The 17,739-nt window shown below is 37.9% G+C and overlaps 1 protein-coding gene across 1 annotated transcript in view; it reads right to left on the reverse strand.

Moving 5' to 3' along the window:
- Positions 1–286: 286 nt before the first annotated feature.
- PIWIL1 (piwi like RNA-mediated gene silencing 1) overlaps positions 287–17,739 on the reverse strand; it is a 36,163-nt gene continuing 18,710 nt past the window's right edge. Inside the window, exons 9-20 of the mRNA XM_040251597.1 lie at positions 16,100–16,226; positions 15,761–15,878; positions 14,858–14,972; positions 13,465–13,652; positions 13,025–13,097; positions 11,080–11,280; positions 10,871–10,974; positions 9,107–9,177; positions 8,770–8,923; positions 3,607–3,732; positions 1,342–1,489; positions 287–1,178 (exon numbers count right to left, since the gene is read on the reverse strand). Of these exons, the coding sequence (XP_040107531.1) occupies positions 1,062–1,178; positions 1,342–1,489; positions 3,607–3,732; positions 8,770–8,923; positions 9,107–9,177; positions 10,871–10,974; positions 11,080–11,280; positions 13,025–13,097; positions 13,465–13,652; positions 14,858–14,972; positions 15,761–15,878; positions 16,100–16,226 (1,542 nt within the window). The 3' untranslated portion in view covers positions 287–1,061. The remainder of the gene's footprint in view (positions 1,179–1,341; positions 1,490–3,606; positions 3,733–8,769; positions 8,924–9,106; positions 9,178–10,870; positions 10,975–11,079; positions 11,281–13,024; positions 13,098–13,464; positions 13,653–14,857; positions 14,973–15,760; positions 15,879–16,099; positions 16,227–17,739) is intronic.

Below are 17,739 nucleotides of genomic sequence, written 5' to 3' on the forward strand. Positions count from 1 at the left end.
TTTGCAAAATTCCTTGAAAATTCCTATACATATACAGATGTGAATAATTACAATTATCAACTTCACAATACACAGACTTCTTAGTCTGCAGTTTCTTTCCAGTTATGGGTTTCTGGTCTTACATTGTTAAGTTTGAGGTTACAGCATTTCCTGACAGAGTTTTACTCTGAAACTGAGTTTTCAGTTTCAGATTCATTAAGTGACACTAATGAGCTTTAATAAATGGAATCATATCCTTTGAGTGTATTCTTCAGCAGTTTAAATATATAATACATAGAAAGAAAATGCATATGCTTTCAGTAAAAATAAAAACTCCAGTTATTCAAATAAGATGACAATCATAATTTTATTTTATAACAAATGGAATTATGTCCCAGTTGCAAAAAAAAAAAATAGTAATGTTAATATAGACTACTGGTCTCTTTTATTAAACAGTATTAAAATGTTTCTTTGGACAGAAATTTAGAATTTTCAACTATCTTTTTTAACCCCCATAATACCTAGCCCCCAAAATGAAATAAAAAATAAGCATACTTCTCTATACTCTCACACTTTTCCTATACCTTGTATAGGTTATTTAATGGCAGCTTTTCCTGTAAAATGAGATCATTAGATACTCAAGTAAAATCCTACCTTATGATTGTAGTGAGCCCTCCACTTTATTCCTTTTCTCTCCTTTAAATTCAAACTAAGTATTTCAAAAACAAGGCCACTGTAGCTTTACAAGTAGGACTTGCTCACTCCTGAGAACATTTTCAAGTAAATCCCTACTTTTCAAATAGTTTAAGAGATTCTGCTTATAGTACAAAGCATCTTCTCTACACTTTTTCAAAACAAAATTCCTCACATTTATGAGAACAAGATAAAAGAGTAAATCCTAATTTTTACCTATAAAATAAGTCAATTAATAGCAAAGTTAGAAATGACCCTAGATTTCCTAGTTTCCTTCCCAAGTTTCATCTAGAAAGATAACAGTTAAAAAAATAAGAGCTTAAAAAAAAAATCCCGAAGATATAATTTCAAGAAGAAAAACGCAGTCACATCTTGTTGTCTTCTGTAGGTTAGAGGTAGTAAAGACGATTTGACAGTGACAGATTTGGTTCTTTATGAATACTCTGGCCAACAAGGAAAGCCAGTTTGTGGGCATACTGGCAGGGAGCAGGAACACGAATGACACCCTTTAGTGAAAGAAAAAAGAAAAGGTTCTATTACTTTAAAAGTAACTTCTCTAAATTACAAATCTCAGTATTAACAGTAAAAGCCTTTGAAAACACAGCAATTACATTTTGAAAAGTGAATCTCACTGATGTGGATAAATATGAATTAATAAAAAATACTTACTGGCCAGTTGTAATAGACGTGACACAGCTTGTAAGTTAACCTCTGTATGTGGTCTGGCTTCAGGCCACTGCTGTCATAGATGACATTATAATGTGTGGGAGAAACACTACCACTTCTCACTGCCTGGCTCACGATAAAAAAATCATACCTGGAATTACATAAGAAAAAAACCACATGGGTATGAGGCTTATCTTTTTTAAAGCTAAAGTTAAGATGATTCAAGTTTCTTACAGTGGAAAGATCCTGTATACTAATGTAACCTAATCTTTTCCAAACGTGTGCTTCCTTGAATTCAGAACTTGCTATTCATGAACCATTTGGGAATGCTTATGTGTGAAAGAGGTTTAAGATACTACTTTTTTTATATTTTAAATACCTATCATTGATGCCTAAGGGCATTAACGAATGTTGGACCCAGCTGCTAATTATGACAGTGCACGTTGTACAACAGGCCACTGTTTCCACTCCACATTCGAGGGAGACAGCTGAGCGGGAACAGGGTCTAGAATCAAGAACCAAGTAGTGCAAACATAAAGGAACAGATGTCAGTTTTTGTTTTTTTGTTTTTTTTTGAGGTACCAATTAAGTATCAATTCAGAGATGCTATAATCCAGCCTGATAAAGATATTAAGAAATTGATTATGTCCCTTAAAATGAGACAAATGACCTACAACAAATTATAGTCATCTGGAAAAATGAGGCTTTCAGAAACACTAAATGATGTGCCCGAAAGAACAGCGAAATCATAACAGAACTAGAATCAAAACCTTAGTTCCCAACTCAAGCACCTTATCATTCAAAGTAGACTTCTCCAAATATTTGAGTAGACTAGTAGCTATTAAGTTTTAAAGAACATTAAGTAAAAAGTAATCAAATTTTTTGATACTTTAAAATCCAACTTGGATTTTACTCTAATTGTTTTAAAAAGTTGTCTTCCGGTCAATGTTATACCTAAGCTTTGGTTGTCAGAGTAGCAGTAATGTTAGAAAGCATCGTGAGGTCATTCTGAATGATTAAAGAGAGTCCTACAGGAAATGAAACTGTCAATTATCTTAGCCATTTTGTCCTCCCTCAGTGATTTTCCCCAACAGGTTAGAATCCTTCTGACAACTATTGCCTGCCTGAGAAAAAGACACAATCTAAGACAAAGAATCTTGAAATAAATATTTCTATATGCTGTCAGCTAACAGGACTAAGTAGATCTAAAATCTGTATTATCATTTGTCTACATAAATTTAAGTATAGTAATGCCTCATTTACCTGCAGGAGACGTGCTACACATTTAAACTTTGCCCCTTAGGCTGACACTTTACCTTAATTAAAGCTGCCCTTTTTTAAAGGCTCCACAAATTTATGTATAAAAACAGAAACTGTCCTATTTACTCTCGTGAGGAGGGTGTTACCGTGGACTGACCAATCGCTTGCCATCAGGAACGTGACTTAGGGCACTGAACACCATCCCCCACAAAATGAAACTTGAGGACCCAAGTTTCATGACTTTGCAGTTGAACTGCTGTGTTTTGAGAGCATGACCATTTGCCCCTGAATGTTCTAGGTGGCTTTCTCATGGCAGAGTGCAGCTCACAGGTACACAGTGTTTACTCATGCGTGCTTAGTCGCTCAGTCATGTCTGACTCTTTGTGACCCCATGGACTGTGGCCTGCCAGGCTCCTCTGACCATGCAGTTTTCTAGGCAAGAATACTGGAGCGGGTTGCCATTTTCTGCTCCAGGGGATCTCCCTGACCCAGACAGCAAACCCATCTCTCTTGTGTATCTTGCATTGGCAGGTAGACTTCTACCACTGTGCCACCTAGGAGTCCCCAGTGTTTACTCAGAAGTCACTTTTCTCATCTGCAACTGTGTCTTTAGATGGAATTTTCTAACCCGTGGATAACCAAGTATATTATGGATCTAAAAATTTTGATTGGAAAACAAGAATCTATGGATGAGGTTACGTATGTTAAGAAAAAAAAAAAAGCCACAGCAATCTACAGCAGCAGTTCTTAAACTCTGTACGTATAACTAAGGTCATAAATGATAACCCTCTTCCCTCAGAGAGAAACTGCACAGAAACCTCTGCTCACCATGTCAGACACTAAGTTCATACATCATAGGCATTATTAGGGAAAACTAATGACAAGTATTAGTATTTATAAGAAATAAAGTATAAGAAGTAAAAAGTAAATATGGTAAAAGGTAATAAAGCATAGAGGTTATGCTAAAAGACAAAGCAGAAACCAATCTTCATCTAATAAAGAACTTACCATTCTGGTCTTGTAACCTCTACATCAATAACTGTTCCAGGAAGTGGATTCTGAAGTCTTCCTCCAGACTGAGCAAAAAATCTGGCGTTGACACGTTTCTTCACCACAATGACTGTTAGTCTTGGGCTTAAGATGGTGATGAACGTAGCTACATTTAGTCAGTCATACTTTCAGGGCATGGAATCATTCATACATTCATACACTCCATTAAAAAAGAAATGCATCTCCCTCTTGGGTATATTATTTATCCAAGTTGTGAAGGAAGATTCCACAACTTGTAAGGACCTGGAGTTAGGACCAGGAATAAACTGTGAGTAGAGAATAAAATGGCAAGGTTATGTAGTTTTTTAATTATTAAACCGAGCATATAACATACCTAGCACACTAAAATGTTAAACCCAGCATGGCTTTAAAGTTCACAGTCTGAGACTCTTTTCAGTGGACATTTCCTACTACATGGAAAGTAAGTGTGCTCAGTCGTGTCTGACTCTGAGGCCCCATGGACTGCAGCCTAACAGGCTCCTCTGTCCGTGGGATTCTCCAGGCAAGAATGCTGGAATAGGGCGCCATTTCCTCCTCCGGGGACCTTCCCCACCCAGGGATCAAACCCACGTCTCTTGCATCTCCTGCAGCAGCAGGCAGATTCTCTACCACTAGCAGGTACCACCTGGGAAGCCCATGGAAAGTACAATCTTTGACAAGTAAGCTAATTTGAGTAGTCTCAAAATCTAATCTGCTTTTCAGAATGACTGGTTGACAATGTATCAGGGGATCTCTGTGTCTGTCTGTCTCTCACATTCAATCACTCCTCAGTTTATCCTTAGCAATACAAGAACATTCTCTGTCACCCTGTCCCTTCCCAACCCCATTCCGGTGGCTTCTTTCCTGTGTCAAGACGACTCCTCTCCCCTAGTGAGCTTTCAGCTCTGTGTCACAATAGATTCACTGCCTCTAACAAGCTTCTTGGCTCTCCTGAGGACAGCCCTTTAACTGGCAGGTCATACTGAGCTTGAATACCCTTTCCAACCATCCCTTAAAGGTTCATTTCAAATTCATTGCCTGATACAGTCACACTGTATACACATGTGCACTTGGGAATAAATGCATTATAACATATTAAGCACTTAGTGCTATCATATAATAAGCATTTGATAAAAATTATGATTTTCAATACCTTAACTTTCCTCTGCTCTTTTTCTAGCTACAAAATTAGTTCCTTAAGAGCACAAATATACTTTATTCTAAAAACTGGAAAGCAGAGGACCTCACATGCCATATGGACCTGCCTGGTAATGTTTGACTCAGGTAGGTAGTTCACAGTATACTGTCTAGACTGATGGTCCAGAAGATTCCAAATTTGGAACTTTCACTCATTGCTAAACCTAACTTGTGCTACTTCATGGTAGCAGTAAGCAAATAAACAAGGGGTAGGAAGATGATTTTACTTCAGTAAACAGAGAACATTTTTAGAAATATCACTATTTCCACGTGTAGAGCCACTGCTGCCCAGCAATAAGAGATCTGCCTATTACAAAGCCACTGTCTCAGGAACCAAAAGACAAAGTAGATTTTAGTCCTGGGACATCTCAAGAAATGATTTTGCAAATGTGGTGATAGAAAGAAAGTCACAAGTATGTTGAAGTGACTTTTTGATTTGTTCTTAACCAAACATCGTAAATCAGCTAATCCATGACACATCTTTATAAAAAGCTAATTATCAACATTTCAATTCAAAAACAAATATTGATAACAAACAAATAAGATAACAGCAAATGTTAAAATCCAAACTCTGTGTCTTAAAAGTAAGGGGTAATTCTTGGATATTATTTTACTTTATATGCAACTCTAAACTTTTTTTAGATGAAGTACCTTCTATATATTGAGCGCCTACTGGGTATTTTATGAAGTACACTGAACATTCTGGCATTTCTTTCAGCAGCCTTGGTGAGGTGCATCCCGTTTCACAGATGAAGGCGAAGCTGGGATCAACCTAACTAATTCTAAGACATGTTGTCTTGCTCACTAATTTCCGCAGCCCCCAAATAACAGCACAATTGACGATGTGAAATCTACTGCATGCAGTGGCCTGTTATGCACCAGCACAGGCAATCAATTTAAATCCTCCCTCCCTGCAACTTTTCTTTTTCTAAGGGAGAAAACAAATTAAAACTTACAAAACTTTACAAAGTAGAACAAAATACCAATGAAAAATATAAGCATTAAGAATTTTAAGAGGATAGGAAAGAACATTAACTTTCTTTTAAAAAATATTTTTAAATGCTATTGGCATTTTAATCTGAAACTCAATTACTTCAAAAGAGATAAAAACATCCCTGACTTGCTCTGAGAACTTACTGGCATAATGATCACATTTTAAGAAACGTTTAACACTCAGAGGGGTTCTTTCAGAAATCGGCCAAAAAAGACTTGGAAGCCCCCTTCAGTTTAGCTAGAAATAAGTCCTTAATGCTCATCCCATGGGCCACATAAATCATATGGAGCCCAGATACTGTCAAACGACTTTCAAGACCCTCATTTTCTATAATGATAACAAATGCTGCTGAAAAGGTTTGGCAAAATAATCAGTCTTTAAATATGCATGAAGCAGAAGCAGATATTAAGAAGAGGTGACAAGAATACACAGAAGAGCTGTACAAAAAGCTCTTAATGACCCAGATAACCATGATGGTGTAGTCACTCACCTAGAGCCAGACATCTTGGAGTGTGAAGTAAACTGGGCCTTAGGAAGCATTACTGTGAACAAAGCTCATGGAGGTGATGGAATTCCAGAGCTATTTCGGTCCTACAAGATGATGCTGTGAAAGTGCTCCACTCAACATGCCAGCAAATTTGAAAAACTCAGCAGTGACCACGGGACTGGAAAAGGTCAGTTTTTATTCCAATCCCAAAGAAAGGCAATGACAAGGAATATTCAAATTACCATACAACTGCACTCATTTCACATGCTAGCAAGATTATGCTCAAAATCCTTCAAGCTAGGCTTCAACAGTACATGAACTGAGAACTTTCAGATGTACAAGCTGCATTTAGAAAAGGTAGAGGAACCAGAGATCAAACTGGATCCAGAGATCCTCTGGCTTAAAGAAAAAGCAAGGGAATTAAAGAAAAAAAATCTACTTCTGCTTCATTGACTATGCAAAAACCTTTGACTGTGTGGATCAAAACAAACTGTGGAACAGTCTTAAAGATACGGGAATATCAGACCACCTTACCTACCTCCTGAGAAACCTGTATGCAGGTCAAGAAGCAACAGTTAGAACTGGACATGGGAAAACAGACTGGTTCCAAACTGGGAAAGAATACATCAAGGCTGTATATTGTTCACCCTGCTTATTGAACTTATATGCAGTTTACATCATGAGAAATACTGGGCTGGATGACTCCCAAGCTGGAATTTAGATTGCCGGGAGAAATACAACCAACCTCAGATATGTAGATGATACCACTTTAATGGTAGAAAGTGAAGAGGAACTGAAGAGTTTTTAGATGAAGGTGAAAGAGGAGAGTGAAAAATCTGACTTAAAAATCAACATTCAAAAAATAAAGATCATAGAATCCACTCCCATCACTTCATGGCAAAAAGATGTGGAAATAGTGTCAGATTTTATTTTCTTGGGCTCCAAAATCACTGTGGATGGTGACTGCAGTCACAAAACTAAGTCGCTTGCTCCTTGGAAGCAAAGCTATGACAAACCTAGAAAACATATTAAAAAGCAGAGACATTACTTTGCTGACAAAGGTCCATATATTCAAAGCTATGGTTTTTCCAGTAGTCATGTATGGATGTGAGAGTTGGGGAGGGAGGAGGGAGGGGGGTTCAGGATGGGGAACACATGTATACCTGTGGCGGATTCATGTTGATGTATGGCAAAACCAATATGATATTATAAAGTAATTAACCTCCAATTAAAATAAATAAATTTGTATTTATTTTTTAAAAAAGGCTGAGTGCCAAAGAATTGATGCTTTCAAACAGTGGTGCTGGAGAAGATTCTTGAGAGTCCCATGGACACAGCAAGGAGATCAAGTCAATCAATCCAAGGGAATCAACCCTGAATATTCATTGGAAGGACTGGTGCTGAAATTGAAGCTCCAATACTCCAGCCACTTGATTCGAAGAGCCAACTTATTGGAAACGACCCTGATGCTGGGAAAGACTGAGGGCAAGAAGAGAAGGGGGTGACAGAGAATGAGATGGTTGGATGGCATCATCAACTCAACTGACATGAGTTTGAGTAAACTCTAGGATATAGTCAAAGACAGGGAAGGCTGGTGTGCTGCAGTCGATAGGGTCACAAAGCATCAAACATGATCTAGAAACTGAACAATATGCATGTGCAAGCACATACAAACATACCTCCTGGATATTCTAAGCATCTTTAAAAATCAACTCCACAAAATATATTATGCACCGAGCCCTGCATATTCAACAGTCCCTGATCTCAACTCGCTTACAGTATGAGAAAGAAAACAGCAAAAAGTTAAACAATGTAACTTATTAGAACAGCTATCTTGAGATGGCATGCAATTTACTGCCAGAGAGAACCAACAAATGACCTTGGTAGGAGAGCAAAGCAAAAACCAATGTAGGTCTCAAAGGAGAGCCCGAGTAGCATTCAGTTATGAGTACAGCTTCCCTTGGCTGTGAAGACTGCCTCAAAGGACAGAGGTTAACGGTCTCCTCCTAGGACACCAAACACATGCCCATCATCTACCCATCAAAAACCAGTCCAGCTGAGTTCAAAGAAATTAAACAAGTATTTGTTGTAAAAGGAGGTAGAGAAAGAGTACGTTAAGACTATCTGGAAGATTTATTTCAACCAATGCTGCAGACGCCTATGGCTGCATTGGGATAATCAGACCCTCATACTTCAAGGCTGTAGGAGAGAAAAGTGGCAGCAGCTGGTCAGTGAAGGTGTTTCCATGTGTCATTCCTTGAAGGAACTTCCACTCTACATTTCTAGCCTCTCCTCTACAAACAGTCTCCATGAGACACCCACCCCCCAACCCCTTCCATTACCTCAAGTCCTATTGTGCCTATAAAGTTAGGTTCTCACTTACCTTTCCACCTTGTGATGTTATTTTCAAAGATACAAAATGCAGTTTTATAAAAAGGAAACACTTTACATGTCATATGCTTACTTGTAACCTCTACCAACAGATTTCAGGCAATCCAAAAACTGTGGTACTTCATAGTTCACCAATGTTTTGAGCTGACCGTCTCCTACGCCATCCCGATACACAATAATTCGACTAGGCATGTATTCATTGCAGCTATTCCAAGCCCTTAGAGCAGCTGAAAGAAAGCCAGAAAAGTTTTAAATACATTAACACAGAATGAAAAATGTGTGCTTCTACCAAACTCCAGGCACAGGTTTTTTTGTTTGTTTGGTTTTTGTTTTCCCAGAATCACAGCTTTAAGATAGCTTCTTGAAGACTGGAGTTTGGAGGCCAGACTGACACACAACAGGTGGCTTACCTTGCAAGCACACCTTCAGCCCGTCTACTAGCTCTTGTCCTCTGTCTTGAAACACACAGCGAGAGAACCAGCTATTCAGAGAAAAAATGGCTGAGGTGAGAATACAGCCACACAGAATTTTTTTACTTTTGAATTTTTCTATATCTATGCAATTTATTATCTTTAACTTCCTTGATGAAAACTTAAATGGAGGTAACAAAATACAGGAAATCGCTCACAGACAAAGCTTTTTTTTTTCCATTATAAATCAATCCCATAATTCCATCCCCGAGGAGGAAATAAAACGTAAGTTGTAATAGCCAGATATGCCTCCTAGGTTTACACCTCAATATACACAGAAGCATACTAATACTATACTCCTGGTAAAAGACACTCTTCTAAAAGATAAAATACCTTGAAATACGCCCAAGTACCAGTAATGCCAACACATATATGCTTCAATTTTCATTCTTCCTATTCTTGGCAATTCTATTAGTTCTAAGAAAAGCACTGAAAAATAATTTCACTATGTTGATATACAAGTGACTGGGTAAACTTGAGTGGGTTTTCCAAAATAAAGTTAACATGGAAACTTGAAATGACATTCAAAATAATAAATTTATTAAAGAAGCTTTTAGAGATTGTCACATTTAAAGAGATGCATCCTCTCACCAAATACAAATAATAAAATAACTTACAACGTAGCCTGACCACTACAGATTAAGGGCCAGTGAAGGACATTAAAAATGGTTAGAGTAGCTAATAACTGGTTTATTTCCTAGTTATTTTATTGGATCTAATGTAAAAAAGATCCAGTAAATGCTGGGCTGGAAGAAGCACAAGCTAGAATCAAGACTGCCGGAAGAAATATCAATCACCTCAGATATGCAGATGACACTCCTTATGGCACAAAGTGAAGAAGAACTAAAAAGCCTCTTGATGAAAGTGAAAGTGGAGAGTGAAAAAGCTGGCTTAAAGCCCAACATTCAGAAAACGAAGATCATGGCATCTGGTCCCATCACTTCATGGGAAATAGATGGGGAAACAGTGGAAACGTGGCTGACTTTATTTTGGGGGGCTCCAAAATACCTGCAGATGGTGACTGCAGCCATGAAATTAAAAGACGCTTATTCCTTGGAAGGAAAGTTATGACCAACCTAGATAGCATATTCACAAGCAGAGACATTACTTTGCTAACAAAGGTCCGTCTAGTCAAGGCTATGGTTTTTCCTGTGGTCATGTATGGATGTGAGAGTTGGACTGTGAAGAAGGCTGAGTGCTGAAGAATTGATGCTTTTGAACTGTGGTGTTGGAGAAGACTCTTGAGAGTCCCTTGGACTGCAAGGAGATCCAACCAGTCCATTCTGAAGGAGATCAGCCCTGGGATTTCTTTGGAAGGAATGATGCTAAAGCTGAAACTCCAGTTCTTTGGCCACCTCATGCAAAGAACTGACTCATTGGAAAAGACTCTGATTCTGGGAGGGATTGGGGGCAGGAGGAGAAGGGGACGACAGAGGATGAGATGGCTGGATGGCATCACAGACTCGATGGACGTGAGTCTGAGTGAAATCTGGGAGTTGGTGATGGACAGGGAGGCCTGGCATGCTGCGATTCATGGGGTCGCAAAGAGTCGGACACGACTAAGTGACTGAACTGAACTAAATGTAAAAGAAACCAAGTTAAAAAATTAACACAATTCTGGTACTCCCCAGACACTGGCCCCTGCACTCATGTCCTGTTTGCCTACGTTCAGCACTTAATCTACGGCTATCAAAGCCCACTTACCGAGTCATCCCTTCATTGATGCTTGCCACAAATCCTGCAATTGACCTCCGTCCAGCTGTGGTATCATGGTAACAATCAATGCCAACTATCATCGCTAGCTTCAGCTTTAACAAGAACATCGTAATTTTAGATACAATGGAATGCCAATACAATAAAAATGCATTTTTTAAAATAACAAAACTTATATCTAGCAATTAAATCAAACTTACAGGCATATCAACCCTCCAGAGCTCTCCTCCCATCTTGCAGTTCATCTGCAGCGCAATCTTGGTAGCAATGGCCATGACAGTCTGTTGTTTGCCTAGGGTTCGGGCCACCACACACTGACTTGGAGTAGGGCAATCTGTACATAAGTATTTTTTAATAGCATCATATTTATCTTTCCGATTACTTGATAACAGACAAACAACCTAAAAAGAAACAAAATGTCCTCATTACAAAGAATTAGGAAACTGATAATGAAATTCAAAGGAGAAGAGAGGAAACTAAACCCACCTGTGATTCATAAACACATAATCATTTACTGATATTCATACTTTACTATCCATCTCTGCCACGGACTAGTAAGTATGACATTAACATTTATATAATGCTCACTGAGAGTAACTGGGTGCTCAGTCATGTCCGACTCTTTGCAACCCTTTCGATTGTAGCCCGCCAGGATCCTCTGTCCGTGGAATTTTTCAGGCAAGAATACACTGGAGTGGGTTGCCATTTCCTCCTCCAGGGGCTCTTCCTGTGCCTCTTGTGTCTCTTGCACTGCAGCAGGTTCTTTAACGCTGAGCCATCAGGGATGCCCATAATGCTCATTACATTCAACTAAGTAATATATACTAAGCATGAAATCAAGTTAAGCAAACAATTTAAAACCGAGTATCATTAAAACTTGAGAAGTTAGTTAAACATGGTCTGTTACCAGCTTGGAAAAATTTAGAAGTAGGGAATAGGGCAAAATAAGTTAGTGATAACTTACAGGTGGACAAATAAAAGCTTTTCTAAAATGCTTACAATTTTCATTTACTCATGCCCTACCTAGAATCACAGCTTTTAAAACTCTCAAAGCTCTGGCTTGGGAGTATGATCAAACTATGAAATTTCCTAGAAGTTCATGGGCAATTCTGGGGAAACTGAAATGACTGATCTAAACAGATGCCTGTCCCAAATGGGGTTAGACAAAGGATACACATTTCCAGTTAAAAAGTAAGTTTTGAGAATCTAGTGTATAGCATGGTGATCACAGTTATACATACATTATATACTTGAAAGCTGCTAACAGAGTGGATCTTAAAGGTTATTACCACATATACAAAGAAGAATTGCAATTACGTGACATGATGGAGATATTAACTAAAGTGCTGTGGTCATCATTTCACAATATATCAAATCATCACAATGTGCATTTTAAACTCACACAATGTTAAATGTCAATTACATTATAAAAAGGCTGGAAAATTAACCAAGCAACTAAGCCACCTATATTTGCCCAAATTCTGAGGATTCAAGTTCTGCAGCTGAATCCAACTCTAACTTACTGCTGTATTCCCCAATTTATAGTCCCAGATTTTTATTTTTCTTACCATAGCCCCCAATAAAATAATTTCCCTACCCTTGGTATCTCTATTATTCAAGACAACTTAATAGTACTCTGCCTGTGGCATTTAAGTATGAGACAAAGGACTAAAAGGAATCCATTAGAAGCAAGCAACTCATCTCTTAGGCTTAAAGCAATACAGGTATATTGTTTTTCATTAAATCTGTCTTTGCCATCTTATTAATTATACTAAGTGTAACTACAAATATACTAATTTACCACATGTGCTGGACAAGTACTGATTTCTACCCTTGTGCCTTTTCTCTTCCCTACTCCCTCTCTGTAACTTTCTAGAATTAGAGCATTTGAGTCTGGGTAAATTTAAGATGGCTTTGTTTTCTTCCATCCCTTCCTTACCATCTGCAGCACACAAGCTCCTAGGCACCCAACTAAAGCCGGCATTAACTGAGCTATCTTAGGAAAGTAAAATACGTATTTTGTGACTGGTTTGGGAACCTAATTATAACATTTTTAACACTGAACTCAAGTTCGAAGGTTTACCAATGTCCCATTTACAACAACTGATTCCAGGTCAACTGCCTACATATCAACTAGCTACTTACTATCTGGGTATCTGACGTAACCTTTTGCTGTAAGACTCTTAAATAGGCTTCAGTTCTATCATCCACTTCAATCCTAGAATGGAAATACGTAATTCAACATTCAGAAAAAGTTAACCAAAAAAATGTACTATGTGTTAAAAGGTTCCCACAGATTGTAACACAAGCAACACTTCTGGGTGAAATATGAAACAGAACACCAGGAGTAGCCATGTAGTCAAAGGGAATTCTAACACACTCAACGGCAATTGTTTGAGAAATAGTCCTTTTTTTGTCCCGCTCATTCTTAGTGACTCGAACACATTTCTGTGTCCACCGTACAAGGAACTTGATCAGATCTTTAAGATAATTTAATGTTTTTAATAGCTTTTAACAGTTTAAGTTCCCACCTTCCAAATGACTATGAGTCAATTTTCAGAGTAGAAACGACTTGATAAACTTACATTATTGCTTTTTTCATTTGTATGCCCATGGCTGGTGTAACTTTAAATAGATTTTGTATCAACGAATTGGCTGCTTCGTAATTTCTTCGCGTATAGATCAACAACCAGTTATCTAGTGGCTTAACACTAATTAATGGTGCACCTCTTGTTTCTTTTGACCAATCTGCAAATTGTGGATTGTAATCAAACTAGAAGAAAGTTCAGAGACATTGTAAATTCCATTGTAAGTTCTCAGGGATAAAGCCAAAAATTCTTCAATAATTCTACCATGGATAGTGTAAATCTCAAAGTACTACTTTTAAATCTGAACAGCAGTCATAAACAAAATGCTCTGAGTAAGGAAAAAGAAAAATGTATTCAAAGGATTACAGCAATTTTATTTAAAATACACTCATGTTAACAGCTGCCACTCAAGTGCTCACCTGCCTGTAATAGTATCTTAAGCTGTAGCCCTTTTCTTAATCTTTTATAAAATCTTACAAGGATAGGTACTATTCACCTTATGATAAAGATATAAAAAAACAAGGCCTTGAAAGTTAAGTGACTTTATGACTGAGGTGTCAGATACTGAAGGCAAGCTATGAAAACATCTGATAGTAAGGCAGAAAGCTAACACGTAACTCAAAGTACAATGCCCTCTATCTATCACAGAAGGAAAAGCCTGCTTTTTACATGTCCTACCCACCTCCAGAGCAACTCTTATACAAGACTATATATTTACTACAAAGGACAATAAAGCAATAGTAATTAAAATATTAAGCTACATGATTAGGTTGTTATCTGTAGAACATTTCGAAAACAGAACAACACAGCTTTTTATAAAGAGATTTTTAAAAGTTTGGTACTTGTAGTGTTTCAATTACACAAAAACATATTTTAGAATACTTGCTTTCCTTTCCTAGAGATAAGATATAAAAGGTATCACAATAGTTCATATATATATATATATATATATATATATATATCTCCATATATGTGTGTATGTGTGCAAATATATATATCCCTAACAAACAAATGGTCCAGGAAAAAATGAAGCTAAATAAACAGGGAGTTTTCCAAGTAAAAGTTCACTGTAGTGGCAGACAAAATATCAACCCAATTAGATGCTTAAGAGACTTCTATACCTCAATTTAAAAAATTCAGGTTATTTAAAAAATTAAGCCACCTGTTATCTTAGTCTCACAGATGGTTTTGAAGACAAGCTACAGGCTTCGCCTTCTTGAGTGTTCCCACATTTCCTCCTCCTGTATTCAGATAGGTGGACAAAGAGAGGATGTGGGTCACGGAAAAGAGGAAAGGACTATACCGGCATGGAATTAGGTTATTCGTGCTTGCTTTATTGTGAATCTGAACCAAACCTGATTTCACTGACAACTTTTAAGAACTGCCTTACTGTTTTTCCACCTTGATGAATCTTTTCTGCTTGCAAAATTCTTCCTGAGAAGGACAGTAAGTTGGAGTCAAAGCTCAAACCCCAGTCTCGAAGCTCCCTCTGCACATTATCATCTCTGTAAATTTAACATATTGCTTATCACTAAATGTAAGGAAACAGCAAAAACTAATAACATACACAAGCAAACAGAGACCCACTGCAACCTATAACAAATGTCAATGTTTCTTTCAGGATTGAAATACTGGTGAGAATGCTAGGAAACACAGAAATGTTTTTCTCTTATTATGTCTATGTTTCCCTTCACAATATCCTTTCATTTAAAATTCTGCTGCCCAAACTATCTCCTCCTCAAAGTAAACACAATGCTGTAACAATTTCACTTTCTATTTTATTCTCTTTTTCTAACAGAATTAGAAATACCATGGTTTAACTTAACGTGAAAGTCACTCAGTCATGTCTGACTCTTTACAACCCCATGTACAGTCCGTGGAATTCTCCAGGCCAGAATACTGGAGTGCATAGCCTTTGCCTTCTCCAGGGGATCTTCCCAACCCAGGGATCGAACCCAGGTCTCCCGCATTGCGGGCAGATTCTTTACCAGCTGAGCCACAAGGGAAGCCCAAGAATACTTGAGTGGGTAGCCTATCCCTTCTCCAGCAGATCTTCCCGACCCAGGAACTGAACCCAGATCTCCTGCACTGCAGGTGATTCTTCACCAACTGAGCTAATTATCCCCTGACAAATAGCAGCCTCACTTAGAAACACAAAGAACCCACCCTGAATACTGAAAATACACATAAAAAACAAAATTACTTTCTGTCATTCCCCCAAGAAAGTCACTCCTCCAAACCCACATAAAATAAAGAACTGAAAACATACCCCAGTAAAGCATAGATGACTTACTTATGAATATAATCAATCAGTCTTCCTACTTCCCGCTGCCTTTGCTCTGGAGTTAGTCTTGTATGAACAGCCAAGTCTTTCATCACATTAAAATCATTACGCATTTTATCAGTTAAACCTTTAAACAGAATAAAACTATACAGTTAAAGAAACAAGAATTGTATCTAACTATATGGAATGTAGGGTGGTGATGAGTGAAAGAACTCCCAGGAGACAAACCAGTTTTAAGGGTCGGGCTAGTGGTGGGGAGGATGGGTGCAGTAAAGGAATGTTTAATGGCTTCTAGAACTGAAGAGGAACTACTCAGTGGCTTCATCCGATGAAGGCAAGTCAGCATACCTGTGAGGTAGCAGAGCTCAGGGATAAGCATGGCTGGGCCTGGTAATGTGCCGCCAGGGCCTCTCCTTCGTTTAGGCTGACTCACCAAAACTGGCTGTTTCAAGTCAGTGATTTCTTGGTTATATTGCTATTTAAGGGAAGAAAGATATCGCTGTTCACAGTAAATGCCTTTAGTAACATGTTAAGGGACAAAAAAAGTTTCACTTTTTTTTTTTTTTTTTTGGAAAAAGGAATTAAGGACAGATCAGAATAAAGTTTCACTTTTTGAAACTAAGCATATATGCTAATAGCAAGGCTAGTATCTGTTTCCAAGTAAAACATACTGTCTTTCTGGTCCTACTAAAATAGGTTGTGATTATATAGACTCATCTTTTCTCCTAAAAACTTAAATGGTCAAGGATGGTAAGGCTCTAAGTTTTGACTTTTTGTTACATTTCTATTTACTTCATTTTTTTTGACTTCTTGGTTCAGAAACAGTAGTCTGTGTAACTCCAGGTCTTCACAACAGCGTAATTCCTCTAAAACTACTCATAGTAAGGATGAGCTCATGAAAGAAGCCTCACGCTAATAAAGGGGGAGGGAAAATGTGTGTACTCTACGGAACAGTGTTAATCAGGGAAAGCTGAAAGTTTACTTTGCACTTGAATTTCAACTGAGCAGTATTAAGGTTCCCCATCTTTTAAGATTGCCCACATGTAATCACTGTCTAAGATTAGATTTACAATATGTAAAGAGATCAAACATGTTGATGTCTAGGATCTAACATGTGTGAGACAGGCCTCTGGCCTCCAGGTCAGCGCTACCATTCTAGACCACAGCAGACCTCTTGGGTTCCCTTCACTAAGCGCTTCTGGCCCTGTCTCCTGAAGACCTATCATTTCCTGTATCCTCTTCTAGCATTGCTATCCTGGTTAATTTAGCTCTAACTTTATTCTCAAATAAAATCACATCTGCAGTAAGCATACAAGACAGTAGTACCATCACAGCCATTTCATGAGTGTTGCTCTCTCCAGAAGACTACTCCACCTGCCCATTCCTTCTTCCTGGCATACAATCAAGGTCCTGACCACCTACCATCATGAAGTAAGAAACCACGAATTTTAGCTTGCATTGACTCTGTCCTACACTAAACTCTTTAACAATCATCCAGGCAAAAAAAAAAAAATTCTAAGTAGACCATGCATGTGTGACCTCTGCTCCACTTACTGTATTATTTATTTTATCATACTATTTTTTATTAGGGGTCTATTAACAGTCACCCTGCTTACACACCATTCACTTGGGTATACACACAAGGTGGGTAGTGATTTCATAAGTATTCCTATTTCTCTATTTCACCAAAGGGGCTTAAAATGCATAATTCCTAATTACAGAGCTGTGGGATTTCCCTCTTATACTCTTAGTGCGTAAAAGAAAGCCTGTCAGTTCTTTTAACACTTTCCCCTACATCTGAAGAACTAGCACTTTCATTTCTGTTTAATATTAGATTTTTAAAGTTATTGACCATGATCTTTTCTTCCAAAGGCCCTTCTTTCCACCCTGGGTATTTCCTAGATATTCTCTTCATATAATATCTAAGCCATCACTTATTACTAAGACTGAATTTCCACTAAGAAGTTTTAAGAATGCCTTATTTCTTT

The sequence above is a fragment of the Oryx dammah genome, unplaced genomic scaffold, assembly GCF_014754425.2.
Source record: "Oryx dammah isolate SB20612 unplaced genomic scaffold, SCBI_Odam_1.1 HiC_scaffold_12, whole genome shotgun sequence".
NCBI classification, from domain to species: domain Eukaryota; kingdom Metazoa; phylum Chordata; class Mammalia; order Artiodactyla; family Bovidae; genus Oryx; species Oryx dammah.